Here is a 13,796-nt window from a genome sequence, read left to right on the forward strand (position 1 = left end):
CTGCTGCTCTGCCCTCCTTGCGACTGCTGCACCCGCAAGGGCTCCGTGAGGGATGCAGGCAGGCACAGAGCTCATATGGATGAGAAGGGAGGGGACGGACCCCCCAAGTCACCTCGTAGGGACCCCCAGGTCTCCCTGCAGGCGGTGCAGGGACCGCCAGGACCTCTCACAGCTCTTCTGAGCCCCCTGCCCTGCGACTCCCGGCGTGGAGATGCTGAAGGAGCCTCTCTGGAATCCGTCCTTGCTTTGTGTTTTTCTCCTGGAAAAGCCCGGGCACATCCACGCTGCTGTAAAAACAATAAATACCAGCTCGCTAACAAAATCCCCTATGTTAATTACGCCTGCTACTGCAAATTGCAAGATAGGTGTGGAAAGCAGATGTGGATTCTCTCCTGCCTAAAGCGCTGACAATTAGTCCTCACCTTAAGAAACCCATTGAGGAGGGAGCTGCAGGTGGTGGCTTATGCAGACAGGCAGCGGCAGCTTGAGGCAGGTTTCAGAAAGAGGGATTTTATTCCAGAGAGATGGATTGACTTCTCAGGATACAGGGAATTAATCTGGCATAAGAGACCACTTATGAAGAGATACGAAGGGGTGGGTTTTCCACTCCTTTTAGGGAACTTCTGTGTGATAATTTGATATTCGCAAGCCCACTAAAAAAAAACACAGATGTGTTCTTGTCCAAATACTTCCATCTACCATGTCTGTGTGCTGAACACATGTTTGGAGCCAGATTTTTATCTCCATTTTCCTCCTGGAGACAGAACGGCATGTTTAAACACCAACACGCTACCAGGAAATGACTGTTATGCCATAGAAATGGCATCTTGATTTTGAAATGTGTAAGAAATAGGCTCCTAGTGTGCACGGGAGCCTGATTTATTAATAGTTGGCCTTTTATTTAAAAGAGAAGGTGGAACAAACAATATGTAGTCATTAGTGGTTGTGTTCAATGGGAGGTCATGCTAAATAACGACTTAGAATTTTTAATTTGTTGTTTTAAGTCTTAATTAACACCTCGTAATTTTAATTGCTGCTGGGCGGTATTATCAACGTATCCTAGACACTTTGAGCGACGTGTATTTTTACGACACTTATAGCGGTTAAATAGAGAACAAAGGATGAAAGAAAAGGCAATTTCACGTAAGGAAAGGACATGCTGTCCGCCTCGTAACGCTGTGACGGTTTTGCATCCCATGCAGGAGCTGGTTATTGCTGCTGGCTGACTGTCCTGAAGGCTTCACCAGCATCCAGGCTGAGGGTTTGGGCTTGTAGAAGGACTTGCTGGTGTCACTGCTGGTCCCCTTTCAGCGGGGATGATCCGTGAGCTCTGCCTCTTGATGTTATCAAGGTGAAGCTGTGGATGGAGCTGGAGAAGAAAGTGCCAGGCTCGGAGCTCCCGGCCCCTGCCTCCCTTGTGCTGCATCCAAAGAGGAGAGGAACAAAACATGGGGGTCAACCGGCTCCATGCCTCGGCTGCTGGTGCTCACACCACAAGAAGGTGCCTCCGCCAAGAGACCGAAGGTTCCCTCCATCCGGAGAGCACACGGAGGAGCTTTTGGGTCTCCTCCTCCTCTGCCAGCGGGCTGCTGTGCAGATCTGCCTCCGAGCGGGCACATCTGCTGCTGTGTTTCCCCATAGCTGCCAGCGAGTGGAATCCCAAGGGCACGTCCCAGCCCTGTATCGCTCCCAGCTGCCTTCGCAGATGGGAGGGCGTCGTGCCATTCAAAGCTACTTAGCCCATACCTTCGTTGCGTATTTCCAAGTTCTTTCCCCCCCGTTCCTGGCAAGTGATCTAACGAATTAGTTGGCTGTTGGGAAGGGGTTGTTGGGGCCTGTCGATGAACACAGTCGAACAGCTCACCGTGCGCACACATGAGAAATATCTTCTCTTCCACACCCTGCATGATTAGCGAGTGACACTCAGGGTTGTGGTTTCAGCACGGAGAACCGACAGCCGAGCTCGACCACGCATGGGACGCGGGTCTCCGGAGCCTCCTCGCTCTGCAGGGCAGCCAAGATCCCCCAAATTCCTCTTTACATGGAAGCTGTGAGCTCCAGACTCACACTGAAGTCGTCCTCCCTGCTCACAACTGATAAGGATGTTCACACCAAAAGCAGTGTTAGCGTTAGCTGCTTCACCACGGTGCTGCCAGCTTCCAGCTCTTTGCTCCCCAGTGCTCAGTGACCAGGAGCCCTTTTCCCAACATCCTTCATCTGCTTGATGCAATTCTCCATTTTTTTCCTGGAGAATCCCATTATTTTTAAGCTATTGCAGCTAGTAGCCATGCCCTGCCCTTTCTGAACAGTTTGCAAGGCTTGTTCACAAAGAACCAGGGAGAACAACCCCTCCTTACCGCCTGCCCTTATTCCTCCTTATTCCTCCGCTCTTGGGTGGTCTCTGAAGGGCAGAACTGAATGAGCCCTGAAGGACTAACTCCTTTTTCAATGCTGGATGAAAGGGAGGACTTGCATTTCCAGGACTGGCAGCCAAGTTCCTTCCAGCACCGCTGGGCTCACAGATGTGGATGTATTTAGGGCTTCCCTGCTTGGTCGTGGTCCTGCAGCCGGGCTGTGCGGACGGTGTGAGCAGGGGACGGCGGTAGCTGGGACAAACAGACACAGCAAAAGAGATGTTGACTTACTCCACTAAAACACAGGCTGAATAGTTCTGTTTCTGAGCTAACACCACAAAGGAATATTAAAATGTAGCCCTGAGCAAGGAGCCTCCTCCTTTGAATCACACCTGACTATTTACTTGGAAACGGAAGAAGTTTTAAAACGCCCTTCATGAGATAAGGTGTTTCGAGTGAAATATGACAAAAAGCATGAAAGAACAAAGGAAAAATGACGATTCTGGAAGTTGGCTCAGATTTTAGGAGTGATGAAAATCATCGGGAATGCAACAACAAAAAAAAAAAAAGCGCCGGCAACGCCTCCTGCCCGGGCTATAAAGGGCTCCAAGCCCGGGGGAAGCTCACTCTCGCTGTCTGCGCTGCCGAGCCAGGTGTCCCTCTCCAGCACCACAGCTCCACTGCCCCTCGCCATGAGCACCACCACTGTCAGGCAGTACTCCTCCTCTTCCTCCCTCAAGGGCCTGGGAGGCCTGGGGGGGGGTTCCAGCAGGCTTTCCTGCGTGCGCGGAGGAGGCTACAGAGCCCCCAGCGTCCACGGAGGCTCCAGCAGCTACTCTGTCTCCTCACGCATCGTCTCGGGGCTGGGCAGCGGCTATGGGGGCAGCTACTGCAGCAGCGTCGGAGGGGGCCTGGGCGCTGCCTTTGGGGGTAGCTACGGGGCCGGCTTCGGAAGCGGCTTCGGGGCCGGCTTCGGAAGTGGCTTTGGAGGTGGTTTTGGAGGGGGTGATGGCATCCTCCCAGCTGGAGAGAAGGAGACGATGCAGAACCTCAACGACCGCCTGGCCGCCTACCTGGACAAGGTGCGTGCCCTGGAGGACGCCAACACCGACCTGGAGGTGAAGATCCGGGAGTGGTACAAGAAGCAGGGACCTGGTCCCGACCGGGACTACAGCCCCTACTACAGGACCATCGAGGAGCTCAGGAGCAAGGTAGGATGCTGTGGTTATCCAAGTCCTCACTAAAGTCCCTTGTTTTAAAGATGAGCCTGTCCCTAAAACCCAAAGGGACGAGAATTAACAGATGACAGGTAATGGTCTGAGATGGGAAAAGAGAAATACCTTGCTGGGAAATCGTAGCCATAACCTGTTAGCAGCAGTTTATGGACCAATTCCTCCATGAGGCACAAGGATGTGTTTTCAGTGGGGTATTTCAGTGCAGGGAGGAAGGCGAGCAGGAAAGCTGGAGCCTGAGGGTCTCGGACACTGGCTCGGTTCTCAGCAGCTGCAAGGCCAGGCATCACCCACCTCTCCTCAATGCTGCTCCTGCCCCAAGTGTGTGCTGCCTTTGCCAGGCTCCTGACTGAGCATTCTGCAGGCAGGGACACGTTATCTCCTTGCCCCTGTTCACTCCTGAAGAATGATATGCAAGCTGTGATGCCAAGCAGTTCTGGTGAAGATCCTACAAATCAGATCATTTCTAGCCTGATAGGCTGAGCAGAGGAGTTTAAAATGAAGGAACTGCCCCATGGGATGCTTCTTCTTTGGGAGGTGCAAGCACGGGCTCAAGTGAAAAACCAGGAGGAGCCAGGGCATAGAGGTTGCAGGAGGTGGCTTCAGAGGTGCTGAACTCAGCTGAGCTGAAATGCAGCACAGGAAATCATGGCCCAACTTGTTCCTTTGTTCCTAGCAGCCCCCTGGCTGATTTTAGGAAAAGGTCCTTGGGCAAAAGGATCAGAATCTGTCCTTCCCCTCCTGCACTGCCATCGTGTTCCTCCCCACGACCAGCTCTGCCCATATTACTCACTGGGAGCTGACTGCGTGGTCCTTCAGCACTGTCTACGCCAGGTGACAGCATCCTTAGTCAGCCCAGGCTCCACCGGAGGGGACGGAGGTGTGCGGGTGGGCAACTGTCCTGCCTGTGATGGCAAACGCCAGGGAAAGGGGCAGTGGCACTGGCAGGCTCTGGTCAACCTAGAACTTTTCAGTTCTTTTCCCTTTCTCCTGGCTTCACGATGGGGTGAAAGGCTCTTGCCTTGAGACACGAAGCTCCTCTTCAAATTGCAGCCCATTGGGCGCGCTCTGACCTGCAGCACGGAAAGCTGCGGAGGTGAGCAGTGAACTGCTGGTCTCAGAAAGCCTCTGCCCAGGGCGAGGCAGCCCCTTCCTCCCTCCCCCTGCAGCTGCCAAATTGTGAGCTCAATATTCCCTCCTGGATTACTGCTAAAACACCCCCCGAAGCATCACAGCTCAGCGCGAGCTTTTCATTAGCTTGTGGCTACAGAAATTACTGCTCATTAAATGGCCAATCATTTTCTGAATCCCAGAACAAATATTCGCACCCGGGGTGCAATTACGAAAGCAATCTGGGCACAAGGCACTCCTTCCTCACCTCCCTTCTCGGCTGGGCCCTTCGGTGCTGCCAGACGTGGCCCAGGGCACTGCCAGGACTCCGAACGCTGCGGGAGTGTCCGGAGATGCCGCTCCGGCAGCGAACAGGCTGCAACACGTGCGCGTGCCGGTGCCTTCACAAGACCAAATTCGTGCCAAGGAGGGATTGAGCTGCAGCATCCTGCCTCTCTCTGCAGTCCCTGTGGAAGTCCAGCCCAAGGGCAGGCGGTTCTGTGCTGCTGCAGTCCTGAACAGGAACTCCGACAGCAAACATGCAAGTTGTGGAATGACCTTTTCACTCCTTTTTTTTTCTTTTTTTCCCTCCCAGATTCTTGCTGCTACCGTCGAAAATGCCAACATTGTCTTACAGATTGACAATGCCAGGCTGGCAGCTGACGACTTCAGAACCAAGTAAGTGCAATGCCTCTCGGAGCTCCTGGGAGGAGGGAGGGAAAAGCCAGCCCGTTTAAGGCTTCTCTTTGCTTTCTGCAACCAAAGTCACACTGCCAGCTCACTGCTGGCTGCAGGACATTTGGGAGTGTGCTCCTCTTCCTGGACACAGCATTGTCCTGACATTCCTGCTCTGTAGAGAGTTGTGCATGCACGTCATGCAAGGTGCTTGGCAGAAATGCACACGCTAGGGAAGAAAAAAAGAAGAAAAAATCTGTATCAGCAGGGCTGCATGGAGTAACTGTGAGTGTGTGCCCGCAGGTTTGAGACGGAGCAGGCTCTGCGCCTGAGCGTGGAGGCCGACATCAACGGCCTGCGCAGAGTCCTGGATGAGCTGACCCTGGCCAGAGCTGACCTGGAGATGCAGATTGAGAACCTGAAGGAGGAGCTGGCCTACCTCAAGAAGAACCACGAGGAGGTGAGCATGGAGCCGGGCACATACTTGTGCTGACAAAATGGACCTTGTGTGAAATGGAAAGGGGGCCAGGTGCAGCATGCAGGACTGTCTGCAATTAGGGCTGTCAGGAGACGCACAAATGCACGTGTGGAAGGGCAGTGATCCCTTCGGACAGGAGGTCTGTGAGGTTCGGCTGCTGGGTGTGAATAACAGGAGTGATGTGAAATTTGTCACGGTGAAAATATGATGGTTCCACTCCGATGTGTCTCTTTTCCTGCAGGAGATGAATGCCCTGCGTGGGCAGGTGGGTGGAGAGATCAGCGTGGAGATGGACGCTGCTCCTGGCATCGACCTCACCAAGATCCTGACTGACATGAGGGAGCAGTACGAGACCCTGGCCGAGAAGAACCGCAGGGATGCCGAGCAGTGGTTCTTCAGCAAGGTGAGCTCGCTCACGTGCCCACGTAACTGTGGGGCCCAACGCTGAGCCCCCTCACCTGGCTGTAACCTGGCTTGGCCTTCTTGCAGACGGAGGAGCTGAACCGCGAGGTGGCCATCAACACGGAGCAGCTCCAGAGCGGCAAGACGGAGATCACGGAGCTGCGACGCACCATCCAGAGCCTGGAGATCGACCTGCAGTCCCAGCTCAGCACAGTACGAGGGGCTGCTGCCTGTGGGCAGGGGGTCCCCTGGCTGGTCCCCTCCCTTCCCCATCATCCTTGTCCCCCTCTGACCTCGTCCTTCTCCTCTACACACAGAAAGCGGCGCTGGAGGGCACCTTGGCCGACACAGAGAACCGCTACGGCACCCAGCTGGCCCAGCTGCAGGGGCTGATCACCAGCGTGGAGGAGCAGCTGGGCGAGCTGCGCTGCGACATGGAGCGCCAGAACCACGAGTACAGGGTCCTGCTGGACGTCAAGTGCCGCCTGGAGCAGGAGATCGCCACGTACCGCCGCCTCCTGGAGGGCGAGGACGCCCAGTGCGTAAAGGGCTTCATTTGGGGCAGCGGGGTCAGAGGGGACAGGCAGTAGGCAGAAAAATTTGCTGGCCACGGCCTCATCCTGATTGCAGCTTTCAGGGCTCATGCTGCTGTTCATGCCAGCCCCAATGGCTCTGTCCCTGGCTTCTGTCTGCAGTGGGATGCTGCAGCAGGCACCAGACCCAGCTGGAAGGGGGCAATGGTCCCTCTCACTCCAGGAGACACTGAGCACAGCAGATGCTATCGTAGCCCCCATGAGACCTCTCTGGTTTGCTCCTCTGCCTCAGTACAGAGCCCACAGAGCAATAAAGTTTGTCCCTAACTTCTCTTTTGTTTTCTCCTTCTCTTGCAGCATCTCTTCCCAGTACTCCTCTGCGATGTCCTCGCACTCCGGCAGGGATGGTAAGAGCGCACCTTGCCCCGCACGCCGTGCACACAGCTTTGAGGTTTGCTCCTAGAGCAGCTGCCAGCCTGGCTGAGGAGCAGTCCTCAGGCGTGCCTCGCCGGCTGAGGCAGTGTCAGCAGCCAGGATGGTGTGCGAGCATCTTACAACGAGTAACCACAGGAAAAAGCTGTCAGGAAGGGAAATGCCTCGCATGCCTTTATCGCAGGAATGATTCGGCCTAAATGAGCCCTGTGACAGAGCAGCCAGCGCTGCACCTGGGGGCAGACCTGCAGGACCAAACCGCGCTAGGAATTTAGGGAGTGGGCCCTTTGCCTTCCCGAGCCTGCTCAGCAGCCTGGCTCTTCCCTCCTCCAGCCCTACAGAGCTGTTCCAAGCCGTGTTGGCTGGTACCCCATGAGATTTCCCACATTGTCCTCGTGCAGCACCCGAGCCCCTGGTAGGAGATCTCTCCCCTCCCTGCCCGCCGAATAACTTTCTCCCTCTTCCCTTGCGCAGGGATGACGTCCTCCCGCCAGGTCCGCACGATCGTGGAGGAGGTGCAGGACGGGAAGGTGGTGTCCTCCCGGGAGCAGGTCGCCCTCACCACCCGCTAACGGCGCTGGGGACCCTTGGCCCCAGGCTCAGGCTCGTGGCCGCTGACCCAAGCCCTGGCCGAGGCTCTGTTCGGTGGGGCTGTGCTGCAGGCAGCTTCACCTGGCTGCTTCTGCGCCCTGATTTACCCTGATTTTCGCGCAGGTGCTAATGTGCACTCTGTACACATTTAATAAAGCTTTTTTTTTTTCATCCATGCAACTGCAGACTTGTCTGTCACTGATAGGTGATCTCGCAAAGCCCCGGGGTTGTGTGTTCGCGCCAGGGAAAGTCCTGAGAAACCACATGAAGGAGCCGGCGTGGGGAGGGGAGCGGAGGAGCACGGGTTCCACTTGGCGCAAAAATAATTTGGGGCAGCTTTTAACACTGAGCATGGGCCCATGGGATGACTGAGACGTACACTGATTGTTTTGATGTGAAACGAAGGCAAGGATGCTTTCGGACAAAGTGCCAAACAGGAGCTGATTAAAGCCAACAAAACAAAGCTCTGTTCTCAAAGTCCTGATATTGTAAAGAATCCCTTTCACCTACAGGCTGAACTTAAACGAGCACAGCATCAGACAGCTTGGCAAACCTTGCACAAACATTCCTTCTGTCTCATTTGCCTGTCTTAAAATCACACTATTAGGCGCATTGCACGAAAACTTCATACAGGCATTTTAACGTTGCCGAGGGCTGCGTTTAACAGGCTCTAAAGTAACCACTGCTTAATCTGCAGCGCGATGAGTGGCAATAACTTTTTATCACTGTGACATCTAGCAGATCACTGCTAAAATCCTTCTTGAAACATGAGCTACTTATCGTTATGTCAACACCGTCTGCGGGCACACTGCCACGCAGGACAAGGTGATGCAACCCGTGCACGGGCAGCCTGGTACCGGGCTGAGCCTTTGCTTTGCCCACTCACTTCCCACGGAGAGCAGCAAGAACCAAAGGGTGCTGTGCTTGTCGCACGTCCCCCACGTGTATTTTGTGGGCTAGAGATGGGAGAGAACGTCATCTCAGAGCCAAAAGGCTGATGGATCACTTAGATCCAAAAATACACAATATAAGGATATTAGGAAGAAATTCTGTACTCGGAGGGCAGTGAGCACCACCCAGGCTGCTCCGAGGAGCTGGGGGTGCCCCGTCCCTGCAGTGTCCGAGGCCAGGCTGGATGGGGCTGGGGGCAGCCTGGGCTGCTGGAGAGGTCCTTGCCCATATCAGGGGTTGGAATGAGGTGGGCTTTGAGGTTCCTTCCAACCCAAACCATTCTGTGATCCTACAAGGGGTTTCTGCAGCTCGATTCAGGCAGGTTTGTCTCTTGGATTGTTATTGATGATTCATCCTCTTCAGCCTCCGGAAAGGCATCGAGGCACTTATTGAACAAGAACAAAGGCATGCACCCGGCCTGAGCAGACTCTTGAAAAGAGCTGACGATGCCATGCGAGGCATGATGAGACAAGCAGAGGCACGGGAAGGTGATCGAAGAAGTGGGGAACCTGCCAGGTCTTTCCAGAAAAGGAAGCGTGTTCAGAGGTGATGCTATCATTCTGTGTTATTGTTCAGCAATTACAGAAAAAAAAAGTAGGAAATGAAACAAAAACCAGAATGCAGGGTTCATTGACTGTATCATGCTTTGCTCAGCTGCAGACCTTCCTTGCGGAAAGAGGAAGTCTCCCAATCCAAGCGAGCTACACCTGTCTCAGAAATAAAAACTAGATCAAGCAAAACTGTACTGTAGCATCAAGCTGTCCTGCCCTTTATGGTGATGGACAAGGTGCAGAGCAGAAATTCTGATTAAACTGAAAATCACAGAATCATAGAATCACTAAGGTTGGAAAAGACCTTCCAGATCATCTGGTTCCAACCATCACCCTACCACCCTAAATGCATCAGTTTTTGCCATCAGAAGAGATTTATTTTATTTCAGGTGTATATGTAGGCAGCTATTGGACTCTCAGGCCAGAATGCCCCAAATGTACTGAACACAGAAGGGCTTTCTGGAAAAAAACAGCCATTACAATGTAAGTAGGAGGCTAAAAGAAGGCACCAGTCCAAGAGCACTGCCTCTGCTGGCAGCCCAGTAAGGCATGGCCAGAAGGACGCAAGGGAGAGATTGCAGGAATGGCCTGAACTGAATGCCTGGGAGGTGAGCTGGGAGAGCTGATGGGAAGCCCAGCTTTGTAATCCATTCAGTTCCATTCAGGGGATCATATCGGGCATTTTCCTGATTCACCAACATATATTTGCTTTAACAAAAAGGCTTAAATCCTGCATAAGGCTCTCCATAACCCTATTACCACAAACAGGATGGAAGGCCATGCTTAGCACACCTGTGTGATTGCTGTGTTGCATTACAGTGATCAAACAGAAGGAAAATACCACCTAGCTACTAGGGAATTTATTTTCTATTATTACACCTTGCTCTACAATTACCGCTTGCATCTGTGAAATGTGGACAAATTATCACACCCAAGAGATGGAGAAACATTGGTTTTGGGGAGCATTTCTCGAGTTTTCTGCAAGATGCAAGAACAAGAAAAGCTTTGGTGGGACTCAGCAAAGATTTATAAAAGTCCTCTGCAAAGAATGGTGAAACTTTAATGGACAGTGAAACAAAAAAGAAAAACCAAGAATGTCTTTGAGAGAGATATTTCATCAGCTGAGACACGGAGACAAGTGTGTAGGATGTGCTGGTGTCAAGCTTGATGTGTAATAACAGGAGTACATGCAATGAGTAAGACTTAACATGAGGATTGTGTTTCCCACCTTTAAAGCTCCGTGTTCACATCAGATGTTCTACAACGCCCTTAAGAAAGAGGATTACTATTATTGTTATTTCCATCCTACAGAGCATGAAATTGAGACTCAAGCTGAACGATTTGCCTAGAGTGATTTACAAAGCTGGGCTCAGAACCCTGGCGCTTCTGGCGTCATCAGCGAGTCGGAAAACAGTTTCGGTGCAGCAGTAACACCCTGAAAACCTGGGAATGACAGTTTAGTCAACAGCTAGATAAGAAAATACTCGTAAACAGTATACATGAGAATTTTCCAGGGGTGAAATCCTGAAGCTTGGCTGAGAAAGAGCAGCTGTGGGGATGCTCACAGCTCTCACTGCTGTGCCGATGCCTCCTGATAAGGATCGCCGAGCCAGAAACCAGAGATGAACAGGCTGAAGGGACTTCTCCGAGCCCTGGCCATGTGTTTTGGGTGCCAGTCACTGCCTGGTGCTCAGCCTCTCTCCCTTGGCACTCCCTGGTGGTTGCTTCGAGCCCAGACGTGAGCGTGGGCTCGCGGTCAGGCAGGGCGAGGGGCAGCAGCTCGGGGCTCCGGTGCCACGCGTGAGTCACGACGTCTGCGGGGCAGTTCTGGGCGCGAGCACAGCTCATGACTCAGGGATACCTGGAATAATGTGAAATGCTGCATCTCCCTCTTGGGGGCACATTACACTTTCTTTACTTCATACTGCTTAAGAAACAGTCTCAAGTCTTAAAGTATTCCGAGACGACCAAAGGACTTCTCTCCGGGGAAATCCAGTCCTTTCTCATTTTCATCCCTCTTTTGAACCTGATGATTTTGTACAGGAGACCAGCCCTTGGGAATAATGCCACAGAGCCCATCCTCTACCACCGTCCTGCTCTCCTTTTTAAAGTGGAGTGCCAGAAGTAAATGTGAAGTTGTGGTATAATTCCTTCCTTTCCATTTTTTTTTTTCACGAAATCACATGGGAACAGCACCTTCGCCTAGGGGAGGCTTTTCCCTAGCTCATTTGTTATTTGAAATTATCTTTCCTTGTCAGGCCTGCACTGCTCTTTTCTGAAATGCCTGCCGGGGAATCCACACGGGCCTTCCCTCCTCTGCTCCGTGCCCCCGGGCACAGCGCTGCCTGCCGAGGGGCTCCGAGGTCGGCCGAGGACGGCTCGTCGGAGGCATCGCCCGCGGCCGCGCTGAGCACGTTTCCTGCTGGAGACTCCAGTCTGGAAGCCAACAAAAGCGGGCTCTGCAAAGCGCCTTCCATTACGCATGTAGATAGCATCGTTAGCAGAGCTCTTCATCCGAAATGGAAATCTCCTTTAATAAAAGGAAGACTGCAGCTGCTGGCGGGTCTTAAGGTATGGGCTGGTGTAAAAGCAAGAGCTGGTTTTAATAAAAACATCAGATTTTGGAAAAGAAGAAAGCCACCATGAAGAACATACAAATCCAGTAAAGTGCAGTCAAATCCAGAGTGAAATCGCTCTCCTTTACAAAAGTTGTGCAGATTCTATTTCACCATTGGCTACAGAGACCTGAACAAGGACTGAAGCTCAAAATGTAAGCAAGGAACATGGACACCTCTGGTTAGTTGCCAATAATTAAAAAAAAAATGAATAACATTCTATGCTTTTTTTCTTGTAGAAAAATATTTTTCAATTACATTGAATTCAATTTAAGCTCAGCATTGCAATTCACTAAAAAAAACCTGATGTTGACAGTTCAGCCCCAATGCATGGCTCCAGCGGTGTGGGCAGCTGCAGGCAGAAGCCCTGGCACAGCCTCCGCTCCCGACCTCGCCACCGATGAGGCATGCCATGGCACCATGGCACAGGCTTCACTCGCTAATTAGGGACGTAACAAAGGATGGACATAGACGGAATCCACACCACATTTAAGGTGCTCTGGATTTGCAGTGTCAAGATAAAATCAAGACTAATGAACCTACCCAAATGGCATAAGCAATATTTCTGAACCAGGCTGCACCTGACGCATCCTTTATGTGAAGTGTCCAGGTGACCTGGACGCCAAAGCCAATATTGAACAACAAATGGGGAAAAGGCAGCCAATATTACCATGGCTGTATTAATACTATTAATAAAATGAAAGATCCGGATGACAAAACATTTTAATTATTTCCCTTCTTCCTCAATTCAGCACTGCAAGACTAAAAATTAGCTTTAATATCCTTTTTCTTTTCTTCTCTCTTTTCTAAATTTAACACGCTTCTCCTAGATGATATTGAGAGAATTTCCATGGTGCTGGTTGGAACTGGGTCAGACCTACACAGGATCAGGCTGCTTCTAAAATTCTCCATGCTACTGTTTTAGAAATCTTATGAAACATCTTATGTGGCTGTCCTCTCTTGGCAGTGAACATCCGTAGCTGACTGCAATATTTGGTACTCAGGAAATCTCATTTTCTCTTTCATTTTGGATAAATACTTGCATATTTTGTCTATCTTCAAGAGCAGCAGAGCAAATATCCTGGTGTGTCCCCTCTGGAAGAGGGTATTTGGGTGCATGCAAGAGACAGAGAAGCACCAAGCAATCACCGGTACACTCGAGCACAGTATTATTTTCACTTGCTCTCCAGTCTCAAGGTCCAACGTTGGAGATGCCGGCAGGATCTCACCCAGCTGACTGCCCCCAGTGCACCAGGGGTCCCCAGTGCCATGTGCTCAGGGACGGGCAGCGCAGCCAAAAACCTTCTCCTGGCCCCAAACCCATGCACCCCAAGGCAGTTGCACGATGGGCACCCTCACTTTGGGTTGCAAAGGGGTCGGACAGGCTCTGTGGGGCAGGAGGTGGGCACCTTTCCCACAGCTCTCACTTCCCGGGCAGACTTGTCCACGCCAGGGATGGATAATTGCCATGTTTCAATCCCCGGGCACTCTTGGGTATCGTCGTTTTTTTTGTGTCACTGCTGTTTGGTTGTCATCACAAGTCAAACCTGATGATTCAGGAAGTACCATTTTTGATGTAGTTTTGAAACACGCTTCTGTTAACCAAAGCATCTTTCTGTTGTGGGATTGCTGGAGACAAACGCCTATGGGGAAATATTCCAGGCTGGAAAAAAAAAAAAAAAAAAAAAAAAAAAAGAGAGAGAAAACTAGCCAGGTCACAAGGAGGAAGAATAAACAACCCTTCTCCAGCGCTAACATCCACGGGGAAGGGTATAAATAGGCAGCTGTGGGGACAGAGGGATGGCAGCCTGATCCCGCGGCGATCTGTGCAGCTTGCCTTGGGCTCTGGGCTGGATCCTCGCTCCTCTCAGG

General features: G+C 52.0%; 1 protein-coding gene across 1 annotated transcript; it reads left to right on the forward strand.

Annotated features, from left to right (window-relative positions):
* Positions 1–3,014: 3,014 nt before the first annotated feature.
* Positions 3,015–7,966, forward strand: LOC311422870 (keratin, type I cytoskeletal 14). Its single transcript, XM_084496366.1, has 8 exons — positions 3,015–3,565; positions 5,292–5,374; positions 5,675–5,831; positions 6,091–6,252; positions 6,339–6,464; positions 6,569–6,789; positions 7,142–7,191; positions 7,691–7,966. The coding sequence occupies exons 1-8, from the start codon at positions 3,047–3,049 to the stop codon at positions 7,786–7,788; spliced, it is 1,416 nt and encodes a 471-aa protein (XP_084352492.1). The 5' UTR covers positions 3,015–3,046; the 3' UTR covers positions 7,789–7,966.
* Positions 7,967–13,796: the final 5,830 nt, after the last annotated feature.

The sequence above is a fragment of the Aythya ferina genome (assembly GCF_964211825.1).
Source record: "Aythya ferina genome assembly, chromosome: 23".
NCBI classification, from domain to species: Eukaryota; Metazoa; Chordata; class Aves; order Anseriformes; family Anatidae; genus Aythya; species Aythya ferina.

Bases quoted from the DNA above. Each gene is read 5' to 3' on its own strand.
- LOC311422870 (XM_084496366.1), top strand. From the start codon at position 3,047: ATGAGCACCACCACTGTCAGGCAGTACTCCTCCTCTTCCTCCCTCAAG. The intron at 3,566-5,291 runs GTAGGATGCTGT...TTTCCCTCCCAG, and splicing joins TCGAGGAGCTCAGGAGCAAG to ATTCTTGCTGCTACCGTCGA. The intron at 6,465-6,568 runs GTACGAGGGGCT...CTCTACACACAG, and splicing joins TGCAGTCCCAGCTCAGCACA to AAAGCGGCGCTGGAGGGCAC.